At 44.6% G+C, this 26319-nt stretch overlaps 2 protein-coding genes across 2 annotated transcripts; both read right to left on the bottom strand.

Annotated features, from left to right (window-relative positions):
* Positions 1-264: 264 nt before the first annotated feature.
* Positions 265-2054, bottom strand: LOC119312104. The gene has a single exon (XM_037587839.1). It carries the CDS (start codon positions 1498-1500, stop codon positions 610-612), a length of 891 nt encoding a protein of 296 aa, XP_037443736.1. The 5' UTR covers positions 1501-2054; the 3' UTR covers positions 265-609.
* Positions 2055-7577: 5523 nt separating this feature from the next.
* LOC119312103 (DNA-binding protein HEXBP-like) lies at positions 7578-13059 on the bottom strand. The gene is made up of 3 exons (XM_037587838.1): positions 12423-13059; positions 9453-9650; positions 7578-8280 (listed from the first exon to the last, which is right to left on the bottom strand). Exons 1-3 carry the CDS (start codon positions 12960-12962, stop codon positions 7888-7890), a joined length of 1131 nt encoding a protein of 376 aa, XP_037443735.1. The 5' UTR covers positions 12963-13059; the 3' UTR covers positions 7578-7887.
* Between the last annotated feature and the right edge of the window lie 13260 nt (positions 13060-26319).

The raw sequence follows: 26319 nt of genomic DNA, 5'->3' as shown, positions 1-26319 counted from the left end.
AGGAGGGCCTTCAATCGAGCCCATAAAAAATTACTAATAATAATATAATAAGCAAAGGCAAAAGAGCACCAAATCCAAGATAGATTGATAGGCAGATGCGGCTGCGCCACAGATGCCAAACATTCATTAACCACGGCGGCCATGTCGACGCCGCCCGCCCGCCCGCCCGCACTGTGCCCAACTGTCGACGAGCCGCACCGTGGCTGGCGCCGATTCCATCTCCCATTTCCATTCTCGATCCGGAAAACGAAGCTAAGAAAAGATGAACAGACGAACAGGGGGGGGTGAAATTCAAGAGCACGATTACAAGGAGGAGCACAGCTCGCCACTGCTAGCAGCATCAACACACACGAGACTGACTGAAGGAGGGTCGACCGAGGAACTAATTAATTAATTAACATCTTCTTCTTCTTCTTCTCTAATTAAAAACAGCTAATCTTGGCGGGCGTGCGGTACTACGTACGTCGGGGTGAAGGGCGGTAGGGGACATGAACAGCCGAATAGGAGTTGTACGGTAGAGGTACTACGTGGCCATGGATTAACCTTGTCTTGGTCTTGGACTTGGACTTGGATTGGAGGCAGCGCCGGCCGGCGAGCTCACCGCTGCTGCTACAGGCTCAAGTTGAGGTCCAGCTCCTCCTCGGCATCCTCGCCGTTGTTGTAGTAGTTGCTGCCGCCTCCGGAGGTGAGCGTGGTGGTGGTGCTGGCCGGCGACGGGGTGGTGGCGGCCGCCGAGGCGGTCGGCCCGTGGCAGCCCCGCCTCCAGTTGAGCATGTCGATCAGCTCGTCGCGCCCGGCGCCCGGCTGCTCGGCCGCGGACATCATCGCGCGCTCGCTGCTGCTGCTGACGGCCGCGCCGCCCAGGAGCTGCTGCTGGTACTCGGCGAAGCGGGACACCTGCTGCATGCCGCTGCCGCTGCCGCTGTACAGGTCGCCCGCCGCCGCCGATGTCGGCGCCGCGCCCTGTGGCGGCGCGTAGTACTGGAGCCGGTCGGAGCCGACCATGATGGAGCTGTGGGACGCGATTGGGAACGTCGTGGGCAAGGCCGCGTAGGCACGGCTGGCGTAGGCGTGCGCCGCGCCGCCCGCGGCCACGCCAGGCACGGTGGAGCCCACGCCGCCGCCGCCGCCGGCAGCGCCAGAGCCGGCGTAGGGCCCCGAGGCCGTGGCGCCGGACGAGTTGGGCGGCGCGGCATTGGCGTGGAGGTGCGCGGAGGAGGTGGGCGGCATGTAGAAGTAGGGGTTCCAGCCGATGCTGCGCTCCTTCTTGTGCGCGTTCTGGTGGCCGCCGAGCGCCTGCGACTTGAGGAACTTCTTGTTGCAGAAGAGGCAGGGGAAGAGGCGCACGTCCTTGCCGTCGGTGCAGGCGCCATCGCCGGCCGCCCCGGCGCCCCCATCGGCCTCGGCGACGGACTGCGCCGCGGGCGCCAGCGTAAGCGAGAGGTCGGTCCGCTTGGGCGGCGGCATCGGCACGGGCACAGGGGGCGAGTCCATGTCCATGTGGCGGCGGCGGCGGCGGCGGGCGACGCGATTAAACAAACATCGTGGGAAAGGATATGATTATATCCACAAAGGGGGAGAGAGGGAGGGGGAAGCGAGCGGGAGAGCGTGCGTGCACTGGAGTGGAATGTATGGTTTGGCCCAGGAGAAAGGCTAGGGTTTGTTTTTCTATATATGGCAACGACGCAGGAGAAGAGTAGCAGCAGCAGCAGCAGCAGTTTCGTTTAGCTAACCGGGGGCTACCACTCTAGTGTACTACGTACTGTGGCTGGCCGAGTGCGCCATTTCCTTTCTTTCTTTCTTTTGCCCCCTTTCCGCTACTAATAATTTATATGCTCTCAGTCTCAGCCCTACGACTCTCACTTGGAAATGCTAAACTGTAGTACTACCACAAATGCTAAACTGTAGTGGGATTCTGTTTACGGTACCACGTCTAGTATACACACACGCACACACGAGTGGGAGAAAAGAGAGGACTTGGAAAAGGAGGCCAGGCAGCAAGCAACTGGTTGGCTCCGGCCGGTGGCTCGCCAGCGCAGTGGTGGCTAGTCCGTCGCGACGGTGGTGGCGCGAATATATGCTCGCGCCCAGTGGGCGGGGCCCCGGCGTAAATAGGATTGGGCGGCCATGGGAGGCCACGGCCACACGGTGGCGCGCCATTGGGGGGCTGCGTGCGCACTCGTTTGTTTCACGCAGCACGCCATTATTTTATTTTTATTTTTTGGTTGGCGGAGTGAGGTGTGTAGTCCAGCTACAGGAGCAACGCTGCCGCCGCGACAGGGCACAGGAGCCAGGAGGGGGTTCGTCGTCAGTTCAATCCGAAAGCGTCTCTCTGTGTGGCACCCTTCGGGCTATCGGTTTCGTGCTATATTTGGAGTTGTCGACAGCCCAGGCCTGCCCACCCGACTAGTGCAACCATAGCTCGAACTGGAATGCAGGAATTCAAAAGGAGGGAATGGGGTTTACTCCACTCATCTTTCGGTACGGAACTCATAAAAAGAAGGATCCCGTGCTGCTCGTTAGCATCAAGTCCTCCTGGTAATTAAGGCACTAAACGAACAAGTCCGCCGCTAACCCGCGTGCCCACCCAGTTCAGGAGTAGTTGGTTTGCAGAGCAAGGACGTACTTCCACGTCTCAGTAAAGCGCATTACAGACAGAGCAACTTAAACAAACACTCCCTCTGCAACTTCTTAATATTAGACGTACCATAGTGTCAAAAACCGTCTTATACTCCCTCCGTTCCAAAATATAGCGCCCACGCTTTTCAAGGTTCAACTTTGACCATAAATTTAACCCACGAGACCGACTGTGGCGGGATCAAAAATTATATAATTAAAAACTTTTTTTGAATACGAATTCATTGGTATAATTTTTTCGCCCGCCGCAGTCGGTCTTGTTGATTAAATTAATGGTCAAAGTTGAAGCACGGAAACCGAGGACGCGCTATATTTTGGAACGGAGGGAGTATTAAGTTACAGACGGAGAGCAACGAACTTAGTATGATGATCTCCACCAGACGGATCCAAACAACAACGAGTTACTGGTAGATAAAGCATACCGTACGTATTTATCTCTGTTGCGGAACATGGCCGGCAAAGTATAGTAGCAATAGTATTAATTTATCATCAGTGGCTGCATGCAGTCCAGCCATGTGCCACTTTCCACTTCTAGAGAAGGAACCAACGTCTAGTCTAGTTTCAAGTCATTGATACCGCCACTTTCCCCACCCTAAACAGCGATGGTCACATGTACTAGATGTAGCAGCTCCCATTAAACTAAACTAGTGAGTGTCACCGCGGCGACCCGGCCTGATGTTGCTACCCCCTTGAACCGTGACAGAGGAAAAAACAAGGGCAGCTGGTGCAGCAGCGACACGATTTTTCTCACCCTCACCTCACCTCACAGAGATCTGGTTGGATCCGTCGCGCTGTCACGTCCGCCTCACGCTTTTGTCCAAAACAGGGACGCGCCCGTCGAGTTTCCGTCCGGAAAGGACAGGTTTCCAACTCATCAAAGTGAATGTGAATTTCTTCTTGTGTATGGGCGAATTTTGGTTTTTGGCGTTCCGGAAAGTGGACGTGGAGAGATTGTAACCAGGCCCATCTGGCCATCTCACCCTCACCTCACGTCTCACTGGCTCAACTGGTCCTTGGAACTTGCTGTCCGTAATAAACTAACTGCTAGTGTCTCATTCACAGCTAGCTAGCTTTCCATGCTCGGGATACGTGAACTGTATTGTTACGGTAAAAAGAAACTGACAAGTTCTTGTGAATACTCTCTCTCTCTCTCTCTCTCTGCCGGTTTCAAAGTAGGAGTAGTACTTGTCCATGATCGGATCATCAACAGCAGGAGGTAGGCCGCACCGCGCACTGTGAGAAGTGAGAAGAAATGGCAGGAGAGCTGGAGTCCGGGCGAAGAAAAGTCGACGGAGAGAGGGAGAGGAAAAGACTAGCGACGTGACCTACTAAGGCCCCGCTTGGATCGTCGGTTTGCTCCTAAATACACTTGTAACCAAAACAGACCTCGAGCCGTCGTTTTCAATCTAGGCGGAAATAACACTGCGACCGGTAAAATACACTTGTAGATTAAATCCGGGTGTATAAGTTTACACCGAATCCAAGCGGGGCCTAACCCCAATCAGCACGGACGGTGAGGGAGAAGCGAGCGAGACATGGCCGGGAAACAAACGAGTTACCTCATCCGGGTCGAAAAGATGAGACGGAAAGGCTAGCTAGCTGCACCGGGCGCCCCCGTATGAACATGGCGACTACTCGTACTACCCGTCATCACATCAAACAACAAATATGGTAAAAGCCACACTACCACTAGTAGCAACATCGCATAATTTGATCACCCACACAGGTGGGGCCGCGTGCACAGTGGATGCCCCAAGCACTGCGTAACTAAACACGAATCGACGCGCGAAAAGCCAGAAAGCGAGACAGAACAAGACGCGGGTACAGTCCGGCAGTACTACGAGCTCGTCGACGGAGGGACAGACACGCATCACCACTACCCAGCCCAGCCCAGCCCAGCCAGCAGCGATGCGACGAGATATTTACGAGCTTCGCACGGGGTGATGTGAGTTCGGGAGCGTGTATGTGATGGCCTAGTGGGCGAGGAGGCCCTCTGGCCGCTGGTGGGCACAGCGGCGCAGGCAACACGGGAGGCGGCCAATGGGGAAGAGACACGTCGGAGGAACGGGGACGCCGTGTGCCCTGGTGCGCGCAGAAGAACTGGGATGGCATCTTGCGCGGCTGGGCTAGTTGGTGAGGCAGAGGCGGGGCTGCCATGCCACTGGCGGAAGCCCCGGCAAGCGGAGGAGGGGGAGTTTATGGGCGGCAGGGCCCACCGGGTTTGTCCCGTTGCGCTCCATGGCCACCATTTTCTCGCTCTAGTTCCAGGTGGTCCTTTTTTCCTGTGGCATGGCAGCGGGGAGGACGACGACAAGGTGGTGGTGCCCAGCCCAACCGGACATGGCATGGGCAACGGGGCTGCGCCCAGGACGCTTCGCTTGCTTGGCGCCATGGGGTAAAAATACTAAAGAGCATATCCAACAGCCGCGCTAAACTAGCGTCGCGCCGCAAAATAGGTCGTTTTAGCGCGCGCAACGCGTCAGGGCGCTCCAGCGGGCGCGCAAAAACGGCGCGCGCGTTAAAACGGGTTGGGCGCGCGGTCAAAAACACTTACCCACGCGGCGTATTTTGGGCGCCCACTACAGCGCGCGGCACACTCGAGCGCTCGCGCCCGCTCTTCCTCTCATGCTTCCGCCCCCGACCGGCCGCGCCGCCGCCGCCGCCCGCACACCCCGGCGACCGTCTCAGGCTTCCCCGGCCTATCCCCGCGCGCCCGCGCTTCCGCCCATCCCCTCCTAGTACCGCCGGCGCCCGCGGAGGGCTGAAAGAGTAGCCCGTTTTGTTGCCTCCTATCATGCCATTCGGCGTCCCGCAACGCACAAGAAACTTCAGAATGATCTAATTGAAGAGTGGTGGGCATGGCATGGACGGCAAAGAGCATGATGCCATCTGCACTCGACATTGTATTGTTCATGAACTATTTGTTGTGTTGTAATAATTTATTTTGAACTATTTGTTGTTGTACTGAACGATAAACTATTTGTTTGAGTTGTAATGATTTATTTTGAACTATTTGTTATTGATTTTTATTTTGTTTGTTTGATCATTTTTGCTCATCTTTTTAATGTACATGTGGTTTGTGCGGCGCGCGCGCTGTATTTTTGCGCCCTGCTGGAGCGGCGCGCGCGCTGCATTATAGCGCCGCTGCTGGAGCCAGCGCAGGCAGGCACGCAAAACCAGCCGCAGCGCGCGCGCTAACAGATTTTTTGCGCGCGGCGCTTTAGCGCGGCTGTTGGAGATGCTCTAAGCCGTAGCCTACTCAGATCCGCCAGAGGGAGGTGTCAGCTTGGGCATTGCAGGGTGGAGTGTCTGGTTGGCCTAGATAATCAACCGCCGAGCCCTTTTCTTTTTACACATACACAGGCTGTGGATGAGGCTGCTGCTGATCAATGAAACCGATGCACAGGGAGTTGCTCCCTCCGTTCCTAAATGCTTATAAGCCTTTTCAGAGATTCTAATACATACCACATACGGACCAAAATGAGTGCATCTACACTATAAAATGTGTCTACATACATCCATATATAATCCGTATTGAAGTCTCTAAAAGGTTTTATATTTAGAAACGGAAGGAGTATTATAGAAAGAAAAAAGAGGAGTTGCTACTTAATTAGTCCACGTGTTGACACTGTGACCAGTTGTCGGGCAGATGATTATTGGTAAGTACTAGTACTGGTAAAAGCAAAGAACTTTTATTACTACTCTGTCAAAGTTCATTACCAAGAGTACGGACATACTTGCAGCAGAGGAAAACAGCTCCGTGCGTCTGCTAGTACGAAGTAACAGTAATATTTATTGACATCTCCACATTCAGAGAGATAAAATCAAATACTCTCTCTGTCCGAAAATACTTGTCATCAAAATGGATAAAAAGAGATGTATACATCCCCTTTATCGATTTTGATGACAAGTATTTTCAGACGGAGGGAGTACTATATAGTGTAACTAGGATAGATGGCTTGACTGGGAAACTTTCTTTGTTGACATCATAGTCCCCATTACTCTTTCAGAAAGATGCTACTACTACTGTGTACGCAATCTGTCTCGAGGGAACTCTACCAACAGAGAGCGCATTGACTATTGGGAAAACGAGACCTGGCCGTGCCAAAGCACTCTCCCAGAGCAGCGCACTGAGTGCACGTAACAAACAAAGAACAAATGGAGAAAGGAGGGGGCCAAACCGAATGAATAGACAGCGAACAAATAAACAGCAAATCTTTCCCAGTAAGGCTTTGGGTTCGTAGTGGAGGCGGGGAGAGGGGCATCTCAGATCTGCGCCCCGGGGCTAAGGGGGATAGGGGACCGCGAGATCGCTGAGGGAAACCGACCTGTAGTGTCAGGCACCATGGCCGGCCAAAGCCTTTGATGAGTGGCAAACAATCGGCACATGTAATGGCGCCAGCCATTCCTGCAGTTGAACTGGCGTGGCACCAGCCACCACCGCGCCCTAGGACCACGCACGCCAAAAAGGACAGGACAGCCGCGATTACTACTCCTGTGTGCTAACCAATCTCTGGAGATTCCACCCTCGCGTCGACGAGCTCGTACTACTACTGCAGAATACAGGAACCATGTGCAACTTCCGTGGCCTGGAGCGGATAGCGCTCTCTAGGGTCAGCCTTAATTTGTTCCTGTTCTTTAATAGCTGGTCCTAAGTGTATGGCACAGTGGGTGTGAGTAATAAGTTGCCTCTACAGAGAACAATTGTCCCGGCCTCTCTGCCTCACTTGATGAGCGAGTCCTGTCATAGGTTGGGCTGTATTTAGTTGTAGTAGAGTACAGGGTCCAGGGTCTAACTTTAAATAGTATCCTATCTAACTCCATCTCAAACTCCAGAAATATCTCGTGGCAAGTATTCAAAGGAACACCCTCAAAAAAAAGTATTCAAAGGAAACAGCAACATAAAGATCAAGTAGTACCATTTTAGAGAGAAAAAGAGATAACATGAACATGGAGTCGATATTGAACTGCAAGTGCAAGGCATGCTGATGAACATAGCATAATGGCTTTCTCTTGTTCACAAAAGTGGAAATGCCTAAAGCAGATAGTACAGGTTCGACAGTCACACAGCAACCAGGATAGACACAAGATATCAAAAGCAAATCCCGTCTGCTGGAACTAAATAGTGGCAGGTCTGCAAGTGGCATCGGCGAGAGAGCGTACCTAAGCAACAAGTGGCAAAGGTCACTTGTCCAAGTTTCGTACAGCATGTCCGCGTCAGTTCAATCGAGTTCACAGGGGCACCTGCTATCAGTATCTCCTGCTGTTCCATGAGCCCAAAGTAGAAGACGACTTGACATTGCTGGCGACGGCACCACCACCACCACCACCACTGTTTGCAACAGGGCAATCACGGGACCAGTGACCAGCCTTACCACACTTGAAACACCCATCAGATGAGGTTGCTGAACTTAATGTCCTAACGCCTTTGTCAGAGTAAGGATCCGAAGATTGATTCGGGCAGTCCTTCGCCCAGTGGTTCTCTTGCCCGCATTTGAAGCAGCCCGAAGAGCTCTTGCTCATGCTTTGGTTGGTGGGGGTAGCGCCAGCTTGATATGGTGATGAACCACCTTGCAGTGGAGCAGCTGTCCTAGGCTGCTGCTGATCGTCACACCATTTGAAAAAGCCACAAGAGCTACCTCCCTGAGAGATTTGTCCCCGGTCCAACACCAAGAGAAAGACATGAAATGCCCGAGTTATCAGGAGTGATACAACAATTATCATCAAAATGAAGTAAAGGGTGAAGGGAACAAGGAATATCATGGATTATTAAATCATAGGTAATGGCATCCTAGCATCAGTTGCTATCCAGAAAGATGCAGATAGCAAAAAAAATGCTCCACTACGACAAAAAGATCTACTGCATATAGGAACTGCCCTAATATCTCTTTAAGCAGATTTTGTTCACCAGCAGATCATTTCAGGTAATTTCGAATCATGAGAATAAAATAAAGAGCTACATAGGCAACAAGCACATGCTGTTATTGTTTTAACATATTAGCACAATGCCATTTTTTACACAAACAATAAAGAATAAGGATATTTATTTGGCTACCAGTTGCATTGCATGACAGGTTGTGGAAAGAGTGTTCCAGATACCATGAAAGAAAAACACTTCAGCCATCCATACCCAGTTAAACGATATCAGGCCAATTTAAGATTTGGAAAGCGTATTCCAGATACCACGAAATAAAGCATGTCAGCCATGCATATCCGGTTAAATGATATCATGCCGATTTAAGATGGTACAGAAACCACTTCCTTGTGATTGAGAATAATTGAGTTGAAACCAAATGACTTAGTTGCTCAGTCATAAGAGCAAAAAGGTAACAAGATATGAAGATATGAACCGCATTAAAACATGAATCTGTTCTGTTGACAACTAAATCTTAACTCATAACTGCACTCTGCAACTGTGACCATCACACTGTCAACATCTTCTATTGGAAAAATATGGAATATGCGGATGATATGATAGTCATGAATCACGGCCACAAGATAAAGAGTTATAAATGCCCAAGTAACTATCCACGTCAACACAGCAACTTCCAACTGTAAGAATTGGTACAAATGATATCTTAAGTAGATGACATGCTTTGTGGCTTAATACTAATTAGCAGGAGAAAACAAGCACCAAGTGTTCAGTACAACTTGATATTAAAAATTACTGTACATGTCACATTAGATAAAAAGCATGACATTAATGTAACACGTCCGCAGCATAATATGGATACAGTAAAATATCAAGCACACAACCATGTAATCAAAGAAAGAAAGAAATTAAGGTTGGGCATAAAATGTCCAGATGAATGAACCTGAGCTGGGCACCGATAAAACTGCCTCCCAACATTAACTCCCGCCTTTGTCGTGAGAATTAAGCATGTTCCAGCACCACAAGAACAAGGCATATTCACAATTGATGCATCTGACTGAAAGCTTGTGCTGCTGCGAGCATTAGCAGCGCCTGGAGATGGAGCATCACACCACTCAAAGAAGTTGCAACCTCCATTGTCCTTATGGTAAAAAATAACATCAGCACCACAGGTACATTAAAATAAGAGAAACAAAAGGAGACAAGAAATAGCCTTCTTTCTTCACTACGGAATGAAATCTCCAATTTGGGTTAGCCGAATGTACATGCATACACATATACATCAGCTAACAGAACGGCCCTTATTGATTTGCACATTCCGAGATTAAATTAGACATTTGCAACATGACAATCATAACTCTGAAGGTGAAGGCAAACGAACATACTCAAGAAATGCTGGAGGTTGATTATGGACTAAGGGCAACAGACACACATTACACATGCATGACTGCAAATTTGGCCAAAGAAAACTCAAACAACAGGCTCACTTCACGCATTGATCCAACAATTTCTCAAGTATGATGTGCATCTAATGTTCATAAAATAAATGCCGGAGAGTCAGTGCAGCCAGTGGAAAGGTTTGGTCTACCAGATTCAGCAGACAGCTCAGGGATATGCAGAAGAAAAACCAACCAGAAACTCTGGATCAGGGACAGTTCAACCGGAGCAATGGCAGGTGCAGGATGGGGATCTCTTGAAAATCAACGGCGCTTTCAGTGCGGCAAATGGCAGAGGAGGCTGGGGATTCATGATTCGGGACCGACTGGGGACAGTTAGAGGTTATGGAGCTGGGTCTATTCCTCGGCTGGCAAGTGCACTACAGGCGGATGCGCATGCGTGTACTGAAGCTTTGAAAGCTGCAGTGGACTGGGGAATGACAAACATCATACTGTAGGCGGACAGCAGGAATCTCATCCAGGCGATGCAATCCACCGATTTTGATCTGATATATGAGGGTATTATCTTTATAGATTTGCATGTGTTTGCTAGACTTAATTTTACCACGGTTTCATACTCTTGTGTGCCTAGAGGTTGTATTAACCTAGCTCATGACCTCGCTGCTGTCGAGGCATGTGGAAACAATCCCAGGTTTCTGTGGTTAGAGAACCTGCCACCTGATGTAAGCTACGTTGAGGGCCAACACGTTTGTTGTGCCTGAGTGATAAACTGATAATGGAATTGGTGTTCCAGCTCAAAAAAAAAAAGGTTCCACGCATCAGGATTTCATTTGTACTTTATAAGACTTAGTTTCTAGCACTGCTGGTGGCCTAAACCTTGCATATTTTACTTTTCTTTAATAGGTTAACTAATTGATACTTATTTTAAAAAGCAAAACAGAAAGAATTTAAGATACTCTGTAAAATGCCTTAGCGAACTGGATGCTAGAGTTAGGGACTGAAATGCCAATGGAATTGCCCCAATACAACAGAAATGGCGGAAGTTAACCTAAGGCAGAGACAAGGGCAATCAGACCGGAATCATTCAGATATCACTTATTCCATATCCTATTCCAAGGTCTTTTGGGGAAAGTGTTTGGGAAAGATAGTGCAAGAAAAGAATACCTAAGCTGATAGCACCAGTAACAAATATAGATCAAATTTAGTAAACTAATGAATATTCAGTCAGATATCAGGTGAAAATGGTGTTACACATATAACACTATTGCTAAAAAAATCCATTTAACATTGATAAACCACCGTACATGTCCAAAATACAGCAATACAGTTCAGAAGCCACGACTCAGAATCACATAACAGAGGCAGACAAACTTGAAGACTAAGGTAATCAAAATGGATGTAATATTTGCCTAGCCCGGGTAGAGGAGATGCATTTTAAAATATCAGAATAATGACTATATGTAGCTTTCGGAGACGGATTATTTGGACAGCCCAATGAAATACTCAAATATTTGGTTTTGAACTACAGAGATACGCCACATGATAGACAAGCATTTAAAAGCTACAGAGATACGCCACATGAAAGAGGCCTCACATTTGTCAATGATATTTGGTTTTGAACTTAAAAGCGAAAACCTAAAATATGCAAGTCAAAGGTTAGGCAATTGACAAGGTGCAACAACAAAAATGAAGCTGAAAACAAATTATGCCTATATATCCACCTAAGAATAGGAACACATCTTATATAGCCCATCAAGCGCCCATGACAACACTAATCACGCAGCACACAAAAGTTAATTGACTGCTGCTGAAGGTCTGATCCTAACACGCCACCGAAATTGAATGAAACAGATGTACTACAGCTTCTTGCAATAATCATATTGGTACTCAGCAAAAAACACAGAAAGGATGTTCTTCTAAACCAAACTACAGTGGGCATCAAGTTGGCCACCGCACCATACTACTAACTGGGAAAAAACAACCACGTTTGCAAAACGAACTTCCTCCAAATTCTATAAGAAGCAACTCAGTAGGCCACACTGCCAGAATACTACTATCTTTGATCAACCAGCATGGATAAATTTTTGTACGATGATATGGATCATAACATCTAAACAATGTTTTATTTCTTAGTAAACGCGAGACAAGATGAATGCAACATTATTACACAGTGGTGAACCTAGAACTCAATAGCAGGAGAAGTAAAGATTTCTGGTGAACAATGGTAAGCACATCGGAATTGATCAATGGTAAAACTATAAACTGTACTAAATGCGAGCGAACTTGGTTTTGGAACAAACCATACATGCAATTGATTTTGTAACAAACAATACTGTTACATCTCCAGACGACCATTGCACTTGGTTCAAGTTCACTATTAACGATTTTTGAGTTCTGGGCTAGCTCAGGGAATCCAAATCACAAGACCACATGGGCACATTGCATTACAAGTACAACTCTCCGAAATGCACAAGGTAACAGGATGATGCGATTTAACAATGAGGGCTGATACTCACCCGCGTGGGACACCTGTAGAACTTGCGGCCGGGGTTTCTGGGCGTGCTGGAGGTGAGCACAAGGCAGATCCCAGCGCCGCAGGGGCACGCCTTCTCCTCCACCTCCCCGCCCGCATCCACATAGCCGCCACCACCGCCGCCGATTCCGCCTCCTACGCCGCCCCCACCGCCGCCGATTCCGCCTCCTACGCCGCCGACACTTGCCTGCAAGGATTGGGGGCACTCTCTCGCCCAGTGGCTGGTGTCCCCGCACTTGAAGCACGCGCCCTTGGTGATCTGTACGCCGCCGCCAGGGGAGACGCCTGGGACCTTGGAGCCGCCGGGCCGCTTGTGGGCGAGGGTTAGGGTTTCCTGCTGCTGCTTCCAGGCGGCGCTGTGGCTGCCCTTGAGCGCGGACAGGTAGGACCCCTCGGAGGCGGCGGGGGTCGGCGACGGGGAGGTGGAGAGGCGGGGGCGCTTGGAGGACGCGTTCGCCGCGGCCTCCGCTGCCTCGGCGGCGAGGAGGAAGGCCTCGTCGTCGAGGTCGTCGAGCAGCGACATGGTCGAGGCGGGGCGGTTGGGGGTGAGGAGGGCGGTGTGGTTTGAGGATTTGGGGAGGGTTTCGTGCGGGAGTTTTCGAGTTTTTCTGCCGCGGAAGACGAAGCGAAATGTTTATTTTTAGGCAAAGACGAAGCAAAATGGTGCGGCGAACGCGGGGATGCTCTCTTCCTCTTCTCTTGTCGTGCGTGGGCCGCAGCAGAAGTAGTTGGTGTGGGCTGGATAGCCTTATGTGCAGCATACTTTTTTTTTAGAACCGCCCTCTAAGGCACTTTATTCAATTATTATGCGACGGTTTACATCCGATTGCACTAAGGCAATCAAAGAAGCAGGGAATACATCATAAGATATTACATTCGAGCACACATAGCCCTTGAAAATTTGGGAGATAAAATTTGATTTCGCTGATTACCGGGCTCCCCATCGACCAGCACCTCGTCGCCAACCATTGCTCCGTGACAGTTTGGCAATCCGTTTCGATGTAACCCGCGTCCAGCCCTTCTCCATAGCTAGACGCACAGCTTCTGTAACATCCCAATTTTTAATTTAGATGTTATACATAGATCATTCATATGCATTTCATATTTTATTGCATTTGGTTGTGATCCAAGAAATATTAAGCAACTCAAGGACCCAAGGAGAGAGTTGGAGGTTTCATAAAACTTTTATTTTTGAATTTATTTCAAATTTGAAAAGTGGATCAATTTGATTTTCAACAATTTCTTTCCAATTATTTCCAACAATAAAAATAATTGAGAGAATATAAAATGACTTCTTCAAAACAGAGAAGAAATATTGGAAAAGAAATTCTAAAATCAAATTATTATTTTATTTGAATTAGAGAAAACATGTATTTTTTAAAAGTGCATTTAGTCCAGAAAAATGTTCATCTTGTCCCAAATATTAGGTAGGGACAGTGAAAATTATTTCTGGAATTTTTAGAAGTTTATTTTTATTTATTAGGATTTTATTCACGGAAATCGTTAAAAAAAAGAGTTCCTGGGCCGGCCCAGCCGCAACCGGGCCACGGCCCAATCGCGCCGCCGCCTTCCTCCGGTCGGGAGGAGTCCTGCACCGAGCCGCCGGAGGAGTCCGAGCCAGACTCCTCATCGCCACCACCCGCGTCGCCCCTCGCACAAGCCACCGCCGCCCCCTCCCCTCTTTATAAGGAGCCGGACCCCCCCTCTTCTCCAAGTTGCCGCGTGCCACCGCTGCTGCTGCCGCACCGCCACCCGCCGTTCGCACCGCTGCCGTCGCCTCATCGAGCCTCACCGAAGCCGCCGCCCGCCTCGCCCGCCACCGCCGTTGATCGATCCGTCGTCACCGAACCGATAAAAAGAACCGACAGTTTTGTCTGGTTCTTTTTGTTTTTTTCGGTTAGTTAGGTTAGATCGGTTTTTCTTTTTTATTTTAGTTTAGCTAGCGAGCGTTCACCCGTTAGTTTATTTTAATGAAAAAATTCGTTCGTTACGTTCTATAGATTTTTTCTTTTTAGTTTAATTTTTGAGCAGGGACCTATATGCAAATAGTTTTATCATGATTTAGCCCATCATCTTAAAACTAGCGTAACTTTTAGCTCGCTTATCCAAATTAGATGAAACAACGCCTAAATCTTTGTAACGACCCCTTCTTTCTAGTAAACCAACTTGAACATGATTTTGACGATTTAAAATTTGAGTTTAGTTCAGATTAGTATGCGATCTTGTTTCGTTTATATCTTGAGTTTCGTAACTCCGTTTGAGTTGTTTCTTTTTGCAAATCGTAGCTAATCACATGTACCTACTGTTAAGATCTAATCCACATGAAAATAATGTTGTTAGATTTTCTTTTCTGTTTAGATTAGTTGTTTGCTTATTTCGAGTTTTATTTGGATCTTTTCTCGATTTCTATTTGTTTCGTTTTATTGATTGCTTATGTATGCTACTGTTTGTCTATGCTAGATTACCCGGAGTGTGAAGCTTGTTACTACGAATCTATAGAGTTTGCAGATCGTCAGCAAGGCAAGTTACACTTTGATCATACTCTTTTATACCCAATTTTTACTATGCATTAGTTATGCCCCTCAAATATTTACATGAGTAGGATTGGGAACATGTGTTTTGGTTGTAGTACTTGAGGTAGGAACCTAATACCTTTTGAACACCACAAAAATATACGATATGCTCTATTATTGCTTAGCCATGCTCGTAGACGGGGATTGGATCGTGATACACATGGAAGTTGTGAGAGTTATTAATCTTGGATAACATTAAGGTGACAACTTTAATACACATCTAGGTGGATTGGTTGGGGTACCTGGAGAATCTAGTGTTTGTCCGTTTGGGAAATCCTGAAGTACCCGTGTGATTTTTCCTCGGTTCGCCACCCAGACTCAAAGGGATCATATGATATTTCATGCCTAGAAACTTCTGTGTGCAGCCACAAGCCATTATAAGCTCTGGCATAGTTGAGTAAGTTGCGTGAGCTCTCGAAGAGGTGGACTAGCAGATGTAGGGGAAAGTAGGTCTACCGGTCTGCCCGGAGTAGAAAGTTAATGCTTCAGAAAGACTATGTCTCGATCTTCCGGTCATGGATGCTGTTGAGTCTTGTGGGGAAAAATACGCAACCTTTGGAGAGTGTATAAACTAATCATGATTAGCCGTGTCCCCGGTTATGGACATCTTGAGTATCTAGAATTGGATATTATTGTTGATCTCATCACTTTTTAATTTAATTGAATTGGGTTTAATGATGATACTTGTTTAATTGGGATTTGAGTTGGAGGAACCTTCTCAAATATTGGTACAACTTGGGAGTAGTAAATAAATTTATTCCTTTGTTGTAGGGAAAAACTAGCTTTATGCAAAATCTTTAAACTTAGAGCCTCCACGAGCCAAATATTGCATGTAGATATAGTTCTTGCATTCATTTGCTTTATAGTGTAACTCTGCCAGCATATTCCGTGTGCTGACCTACACGGCTGCAACGTCTCATGTTGCAGACTTCTCAAACGATGGATAAGGTGTGATAGGTCGTTGTCATGCACTCAGCTATGTCGTTGAAGTTGATGGACTCATTTACCTTCAAAGCTTCCGTAGTTATTTAGTTCAGATGGCCTTCAGCCATATTATTTTGTGTAATCATACTCTTTATGAGGACCTCGATGTAATAAGTGTGTGACTGAACTCTATTATAATTCCTCGACTGTGTGTGTCAGCATTACCGATCCAAGGATGACACTTAATCATAGAGACTTCAGTCCATTAGGATTGTGGTCGCAACAAGATGGTATCAGAGCATACGCTGAGTGTAGGACGTGACGACTAGGAAAAGCCACAGGATCACTCTTCTTTGCTCATTTCTAATTCTCCTCTATTTCTACTCTACAAATGGTGGACCCTAGGAACAAGTTCACTTAGCCGAATGACGACACCCCTTTCGGACGACACTTGAAGGAAGTCACTAAGTACCTGAACATCGGACTACCAAGCTTAACTAGGACTTTCTCTACAACTTTACCGGAAGAGGAGCGTTGGAAGATCGAAGTTTGTGTACTTGGGAGGACGTTTGCGCCAACAACGGAGCCTATTGATTTCTACCTGGATGCACCAAGTTGGAGTTTGGGAAATAGCATGGCAGCCCACATCACCTTTGGACGCATATGTGAAATGTACCACAAGGAGCTTGAAAACACCATCAATCAAATATGTGGACGCTGAGACGAGGAATGGGAGATGATTCGTACCAGGAAGGATGGATCAATTGCAGCTTACATTCAGGATATGGGTGACCACATTCGTCGATACGAGAATCAGATGTGCTCCATCATGAAGAAGACTAAGAAGTTGATGAAGAAGAATATCGGGCTAGAAGAGGAACTCAAGGCAACACGTGATGGATACAAGGAAGAAATTGCTATACTACCGGAGAAGCATGAAGACCTGAAGAGGAAGCTAGGACTACCTGTGGAGAGCAATAAGGGAGAACCAGAAGTGGAGATCTGATGTCTACTACACAACCTTCTTCTTGTAGACGTTGTTGGGCCTGCAAGTGCACAGGTTTGTAGGACAATAGCAAATTTTCCTCAAGTGGATGACCTAAGGTTTATCAATACGTAGGAGGCGTAGGATGAAGATGGTCTCTCTCAAGCAACCCTGCAACCAAATAACAAAGAGTCTCTTGTGTCCCCAACACACCCAATACAACGGTAAATTGTATAGGTGCACTAGTTCGGCGAAGAGATGGTGATACAAGTGCAAAATAGATAGTAGATAAAGGTTTTTGTAATTTGAAATAATAAAAACAGCAAGGTAGCGAGCGATAAAAGTGAACGTAAACGGTATTGCAATGATAGGAAACAAGGCATAGGGTTCATACTTTCACTAGTGCAAGTTCTCTCAACAATAATAACATAGATAGATCATATAACAAGCCCTCAACATGCAACAAAGAGTCACTCCAAAGCCACTAATAACGGAGAACAAACGTAGAGATTATGGTAGGGTACGAAACCACCTCAAAGTTATTCTTTCGGATCAATCTATTAAAGAGTTCGTACTAGAATAACACCTTAAGACACAAATCAACCAAAACCCTAATGTCACATAGATACTCCATTGTCACTTCAAGTATCCGTGGGCATGATTATACGATATGCATCACACAATCTCAGATTCATCCAACCAACACAAAGTACTTCAAAGAGTGCCCCAAAGTTTCTATCGGAGAGTCAAGAACGTGTGCCAACCCCTATGCATAAGTTCATGGGTGGAACCCACAAGTTGGTCACCAAAACATACATCAAGAGGCACATGATATCCATTGTCACCACAGATAAGCACGGCAAGACATACATCAAGTGTTCTCATAAAAGACTCAATCCGATAAGATAACTTCAAAAGGGATTCAATTCATCACAAGAGAGTAGAAGGGGAGAAACATCATAAGATCCAACTACAATAGCAAAGCTCGGGATACATAAAGATCGTGCCATAGAGGGAACACGAGAGAGAACACGAGAGAGAGAGAGAGATCAAACACATAGCTACTCCCTCCTCGTCATGGATAGCGCCGGGATGATGAAGATGGCCATCGGTGAAGGATCCCCCCTCCGGCAGGGTGACGGGAAGGGCTCCCGAGAGGTTTTTGGTGGCTACAGAGGCTTACGGCGGAACTCCCGATCTATCTTCTCCCTGGATGTTTTTAGGGTACGTGGGACTATATAGGCGAAAGAAGTCGGTCGGGAGGTGCTCGAGGGGCCCACGAGACAGGGGGCACACCCAGTAGGGGGGGCGCCCTCCTATCTCGTGGACTCCTCAAGGGTCTTCTGACATGAACTCCAAGTCTCCTGGGTGATAATCTTCCAAAAAATCACGTTGCCGAAGGTTTCATTCTGTTTGGACTCCGTTTGATATTCCTTTTCTTCGAAATACTGAAACCGGCAATAAAACAACAATATGGGATGTGCCTCCGGTTAATATGTTAGTCCCAAAAGTAATATAAAAGTATATAATAAAGCCCATAATCATTCAAAACAAATAATAAAATAGCATGGAACAATAAAAAATTATAGATACGTTGGAGACGTATCAAGCATCCCCAAGCTTAATTCCTGCTCGTCCTCGAGTAGGTAAATGATAAAAACAAAAATTTTGATGTGTAATGCTACCTAGCATGATTCTCAAAGTAATTTCTCTTTATTGTGGCATGAATGTTCATATCCAAATGATTCAAGATAAAAGCTTATAAAACATAAAAATAATAATGCTTCAAAGCATACTAACAAATAATCATGTCCTATCAAAATAGCATAGCCAAACAAAGCTTATCCCTACAAAATCATTTAGTTAGGCCATGCTTCATTTTCATTACACAAAATACTCCCATCATGCACAACCCCGATGACGAGCCGAGCAATTGTTTCATACTTTTTAGCGCACTTCAGCTTTTTCAACTCTTACAAAATACATGAGCGCAAGCCATGGACATAGCACTATGGTGGTATATGGTGGTGGTTGTGAGGACAAAAAGGGAGAAGATAGTCTCGCATCAACTAGGCGTATTAACAGGCTATATGGAGATGCCCACTAATAGATATCAATGTGAGTGAGTAGGGATTGCCATGCAACGGATGCACTAGAGCTATAAATATATGAAAGCTCAACAAAAGAAACTAAGTGTGTGTGCATCCAACTTGCTTGCTCACGAAGACCTAGGGAATTTTGAGGAAGCCCATCATTGGAATATACAAGCCAAGTTCTATAATGAAAAATTCCCACTAGTATATGAAAGTGACAACATATGAGACTCTCTATCATGAAGATCATGGTGCTATTTTGAAGCACAAGTGTGGAAAAGGAGATAGTAGCATTGTCCCTTCTCTCTTTTTCTCTCATTTTATTTTTTTTCTTTTTTTCTTTTTCTTTTCTCTTTTTTTCTTTCTTTTTGGTGGGCTTCTTTGGCCTCTTTTATTTTTATAAAGTCCGAAGTCTCATCCCGACTTGTGGGGGAATCATAGTCTTCATCATTCTTTCCTCACTGGGACAATGCTCTAATAATGAAGATCATCACACTTTTATGGATTTACAACTCGAGAATTACAACTCAAAGCTAGAACAAAATATGACTCTATATGAATGCCTCCGGCGGTGTACCGGGATATGCAATGAATCAAGAGCGACATGTATAAAAATTATGAAGGTGGCCTTGCCAAAAATACGATGTCAACTACATGATCACGCAAAGAGCAATATGACAATGATGAAACATGTCATAATAAACGGAACGGTGGAAAGATGCATGGCAATATATCTCGGAATGGCTATGGAAATGCCATAATAGGTAGGTATGGTGGCTGTTTTGAGGAAGGTAAATAATGGGTTCAATACCGGCGAAAGTTACGCGGTAATAAGAAAGGCTAGCAAAGTGGAAGGATGAGTGTGCGTATATCCATGGACTCACATTAGTCATAAAGAACTCATATACTTATTGCAAAAGTCTACTTAGCCCTCGATGAAAAGTACTACTACGCATGCCCCAAGAGGGATAGATTGGTAGGAAAAGACCATCGCTCGTCCCCGACTGCCACTCATAAGGAAGACAATCAAAAGAGCACCGCATGCAACAAATTTGTCACACAACTTTTACCATACGTGCATGCTACGGGACTTGCCAACTTCAACAAAAGTACTTCTCAATTTCATAATTACCCACTAGCATGACCCTAACATTACTACCTTTATATCTCAAAACAATTATCAAGCATCAAGTTGATCATAGCATCCAATTCACTTCCTATGATAGTTTTCATACAAATTACCATGCTGTTTAAGACTCTCAAAATAATATAAGTTAAGCATGAGAGTCTAGCAATTTCTTCAAAATATAACCACCGCCGTGCTCTAAAAGATATAAGTGAAGTACTAGAGCAAACGACAAACTACTCTGAAAGATATAAGTGAAGATCAAAGAGTAGCTAAATAATTATGCAACTATGCAAATACTCTCTCTCATTAAAGAATTTCAGATCTTGGTATCTTATTCAAACAGCAAGAAAAGCAAAATAAAATGACATTGCAAGGATAGCACAACTCATGTGAAGAAGCAAAAACTTAGGCTCAACCGATACTAACCGATAGTTGTTGAAGAAGAAAGGTGGGATGCCTACCGGGGCATCCCCAAGCTTAGATGCTTGAGACTTCTTGAAATATTATTTTGGGGTGCCTTGGGCATCCCCAAGCTTGAACTTTTGTGTCTCCTTAATTCCTCTCATATCATGGTTTCTCTTTTTATCAAAAGCTTCATTCACAACAAACTCAACAAGAACTCGTGAGATAGGTTAGTATAAACCAATGCAAAACCTTATCATTTTCTACTGTAACAAATCACTAACATTATTATTCAACATTGAATACTAAATGCCTATGCATATTTAATACTCCTATCCTCAAATAGAATCATTAAACAAGCAAACATACGCAAACAATGCAAACATAACAGCAATCTGCCAAAACAGTACAGTTTGTAAAGAATGCAAGGATATCAATACTTACCTGACTCCAAAAATTATGAACTAAAATTCCCACTGTAATAAATTTATCATATCTTAATATGCAAAAATATTAAACGTTATACCATTCTCTGACTTTTCTAGGGAATTTTTGCAACAGCGGTAAACTTTCTGTTTTCAAACAGCAACATGTATACTTAGCAAAATAAGCATGGCAAAGGCTATCCTTGACTTTTTTATTGAAACTAAAGGTGCAAAACATTATTCTAACTAAAAGCAAGCAAATACTAACAAAATAAAATGACGCTCCAAGCCAAACACATATCATGTAGCGAATAAAAATATAGCTCTAAGTAAAGTTACCGATGAACAAAGACGAAAGAGGGGATGCCTTCCGGGGCATCCCCAAGCTTAGGCTCTTGGTTGTCCTTGAATATTACCTTGGGGTGCTTTGTTCATCCCCAAGCTTAGGCTCTTGCCACTCCTTATTCCATAGTCCATCGAATCTTTACCAAAAACTTGAAAACTTCAACCACACAAAACTCAAAACAAAACTCGTAAGCTCCGTTAGTATAAGAAAATAAATCACCACTTAGGTACTGTAATGAACTCATTCTAAATTCATATTGGTGTAATATCTACTGTATTCCAACTTATCTATGGTTCATACCCTCCGATACTACTCATAGATTCATCAAAATAAGCAAACAACACATAGAAAACAGAATCTGTCAAAAACAGAACAGTCTGTAGTAATCTGTATCAAACGTATACTTCTAGAACCCCAAAAATTATGAAATAAATTTATGGACCTGAGTAATTTGTCTATTAATCATCTGCAAAAAGAATCAACCTAAAATCACTCTCCAGTAAAAAATGGCAGCTAATCTCGTGAGCGCTAAAGTTTCTGTTTTTTACAGCAAGATCACATAAACTTCACCCAAGTCTTCCCAAAGGTTCTACTTGGCACTTTATTGAAACAAAAGCTATAAAACATGATTACTAAAGTTGCATAATAATGTGGACACACAAAAACAGTAAGGTTAAATATTGGGTTGTCTCCCAACAAGCGCTTTTCTTCAATGCCTTTCTAGCTAGGCATGATGATGGCAATGATGCTCACATAAAAGATAAGAATTGAAATATAAAGAGAGCATCATGAAGAATATGACTAGCACATTTAAGTCTAACCCACTTCCTATGCATAGGTATTTTGTGAAAAAATAACTTATGGGAACAATAATCAACTAGCATAGGATGGCACAACAAGCATAACTTCAAGATTTTCAACACATGGGGAGGAAACTTGACATTATTGCAATTCCTACAAGCATATATTCCTCCCTCATAATAATTTTCAGTAGCATCATGAATGAATTCAACAATATAACCAGCACCTAAAGCATTCTTTTCATGATCTACTAGCATAGAAATTTAATTACTCTCCACATAAGCAAATTTCTTCTCATGAATAGTAGTGGGAGCATCATAAAAGATTTGAACACTAAAAATTGTTTCCACATTAAAAGAGTAATGTTCAGAAAAAGGGTAATCATAATCATGACAAGTTTTATAAATATAATCATCACTACTTTTTATAGCATAAGTTTCATCACAATAATCATCATAAGTAGCAACTTCGTTCTCATCATAATTGATTGAAATCTCTCCCAAGATAGTGGAATCACTAAATAAAGTTGACACTCTTCCAAATCCACTTTCGCATTCATCACAATAAGATTCAACATCTTCCGAAATAGTGGGATCACTACTTCCTAAAGTTGACACTCTTCCGAACCCACTTTCATCAATATAATCATCATAGGTAGGAGGCATGCTATCATCATAACAACTTTGCATATCAAAACTTGGGATGCTAAAAATATCATCTTAATTAAACAAAGCATTCCCAAGCTTGGGACAAACATCAATTTCAGGAAATATATTCTCAAATATTTCATCCTCATCAAACATAGCTTCCCCAAGCTTGGTCCCTTTCATATCATAAGCATAATCACTCTCATCATTAAAAATATGGATAGCACCAATAGTAAAGCAATTATCATCATCACAATGAGTAGTAGGAGCAACATCATTTGGGAGGGATACCTTTTTACCTTTGCTGCCCCTTCTCTTCCTTTTCTTTTTCTCATTATGTGTGGGTTCAACCTTCTTTATTGATGGGATTGGTTGAATAGAAAGCTCCTCCTCATTACCTAAATCATCATAAGAAATAATAGGAGGAGGTTGGGAAGTCTCTTCCCTTTCATTAGTATTCTCTTCATCTTCTATTTGCTTTCTTTTCTTTAGGTAATTGGCAATATAAGGATTTTCAATACAATTCACCGCACAAAACATATAAATCTTTTCTAGATCAATATCAAGGAAATGCCTAAGATTAAATTCTGGAATAGGCTTAGTTAAATGTTTCAACTCTTCACAACCCAAAAGCAATCTAAGTTCATTGTAATGAGAAGGGGAGATCAAATCATCACAATTTTTGAACACGATCTGATCATGAAACAATTTGCATTGGAGGTGTAAATGATCTTGTTTATTGCAAAATTCACAACGGGAAAGATATCTTAAATTCTCAAAACTCTTATCTAGCCTTTCTTGCAACCTCTTAGTTCCTAAATACTTATGCTTCTTGCAATATATATCTTCTCTATTTGGTGTGTTCATGCAAACATGCACTCCACAAAAGTTGACATGCTCATAAGATATATTTTCCTCATGACTAGAGCAATCATCATTAGTACTATGGATATTCAAGGAGTTTATACTAACAACATTGCAATCATGCTCATCATTCAAGGATTTAATACCAAGCATTTTAAAGCATTCTTCTTCTAGCACTTGAGCACAATTTTCCTTTCCATCAAACTCACGAAAGATATTAAAAAGACGAAGCGTACGAGACAAACTTAACTCCATTTTTTTTGTAGTTTTCTTTTATAAACTAAACTAGTGATAAAACAAGAAACAAAAAGATTCAATTGCAAGATCTAAAGATATACCTCCAACCACTCACCTCCCCGGCAACGGCGCCAGAAAAGAGCTTAGTTGACGGGGTGTGAGTGAGTGCCCTTTTCCTAGCCTCCCCGGCAACGGCGCCAGAAAAGAGCTTGATGTCTACTACACAACCTTCTTCTTGTAGACGTTGTTGGGCCTGCAAGTGCACAGGTTTGTAGGACAATAGCAAATTTCCCTCAAGTGGATGACCTAAGGTTTATCAATCCGTAGGAGGCGTAGGATGAAGATGGTCTCTCTCAAGCAACCCTGCAACCAAATAACAAAGAGTCTCTTGTGTCCCCAACACACCCAATACAATGGTAAATTGTATAGGTGCACTAGTTCGGCGAAGAGATGGTGATACAAGTGCAAAATAGATAGTAGATAAAGGTTTTTGTAATCTGAAATAATAAAAACAGCAAGGTAGCGAGCGACAAAAGTGAACGTAAACGGTATTGCAATGATAGGAAACAAGGCCTAGGGTTCATAATTTCACTAGTGCAAGTTCTCTCAACAATAATAACATAGATAGATCATATAACAAGCCCTCAACATGCAACAAAGAGTCACTCCAAAGCCACTAATAGTGGAGAACAAACGTAGAGATTATGGTAGGGTACGAAACCACCTCAAAGTTATTCTTTCGGATTAATCTATTAAAGAGTTCGTACTAGAATAACACCTTAAGACACAAATCAACCAAAACCCTAATGTCACCTAGATACTCCATTGTCACTTCAAGTATCCGTGGGCATGATTATATGATATGCATCACACAATCTCAGATTCATCCAACCAACACAAAGTACTTCAAAGAGTGCCCCAAAGTTTCTATCGGAGAGTCAAGAACGTGTGCCAACCCCTATGCATAAGTTCATGGGTGGAACCCACAAGTTGGTCACCAAAACATACATCAAGAGGCACATGATATCCATTGTCACCACAGATAAGCACGGCAAGACATACATCAAGTGTTCTCATAAAAGACTCAATCCGATAAGATAACTTCAAAAGGGAAAGTCAATTCATCACAAGAGAGTAGAAGGGGAGAAACATCATAAGATCCAACTACAATAGCAAAGCTCGGGATACATAAAGATCGTGCCATAGAGGGAACACGAGAGAGAACACGAGAGAGAGAGAGATCAAACACATAGCTACTGGTACATACCCTCAGCCCCGAGGGTGAACTACTCCCTCCTCGTCATGGATAGCACCGGGATGATGAAGATGGCCACCGGTGAAGGATCCCCCCTCCGGCAGGGTGACGGGAAGGGCTCCCGAGAGGTTTTTGGTGGCTACAGAGGCTTACGGCGGAACTCCCGATCTATCTTCTCCCTGGATGTTTTTAGGGTACGTGGGACTATATAGGCGAAAGAAGTCGGTCGGGAGGTGCTCGAGGGGCCCACGAGACAGGGGGCGCACCCAGTAGGGGGGGGAGGGCGCCCTCCTATCTTGTGGCCTCCTCGAGGGTCTTCTGAAATGAACTCCAAGTCTCCTGGGTGATAATCTTCCAAAAAATCACGCTGCCGAAGGTTTCATTCTGTTTGGACTCCGTTTGATATTCCTTTTCTTCGAAATACTGAAACAGGCAATAAAACAACAATATGGGCTGGGCCTCCGGTTAATAGGTTAGTCCCAAAAGTAATATAAAAGTGTATAATAAAGCCCATAATCATTCAAAACAGATAATAAAATAGCATGAAACAATCAAAAATTATAGATACGTTGGAGACGTATCAAGATCTGTTCGGAGGACTACATCATCTTGGACGACACCGACATGGACAGTGATGCAATGATGACAGTGATGACAACTACATAGACGAAGCTGGAGCAGATATCATGGAGTCTTCCACTGATCAAAATTTCTAGATGACCACCATGTTACTAGTAGTATTCTTCCAAGTAGTTAGCATCCATCATTTGTAATTGTAGTTTAGATCGTCTGTGTGAACCTTTTTTGATATTGAATGAAGTGAATTGATTGTATTTGCCTCATGTGCATATGGTAGTGAAATATCTCTTAGACCTCATTCTATTCTGTTTCTCACCCCTTCTAACCCATCAGATGCCTGCGAGACGTGACACCAGATTTGTGTTTCCACCGGAGCTCACCCAGTTGATCCAGCAGTAGAATGCCTTGATGCGGATGCTAGTTCAGAATCAGAACCAAGGAAACAACAACAACAACAACAACAACAACAACAACAACAACAACAACAACAACAACAACAACAGCAACAGCAACAGCAACAGCAACAGCAACAGCAACAGCAACAGCAACAGCAACAGCAACACCAACAGCAACAGCAACAGCACCAACACCAACAGCACCACCAACAACATCATCATCAA

This window comes from Triticum dicoccoides, chromosome 5B (genome assembly GCF_002162155.2).
Source record: "Triticum dicoccoides isolate Atlit2015 ecotype Zavitan chromosome 5B, WEW_v2.0, whole genome shotgun sequence".
NCBI lineage: Eukaryota > Viridiplantae > Streptophyta > Magnoliopsida > Poales > Poaceae > Triticum > Triticum dicoccoides.
The sequence above is the reverse complement of the archived record's forward strand: the minus strand, read 5'-3'. Positions and strand labels throughout refer to the sequence as shown.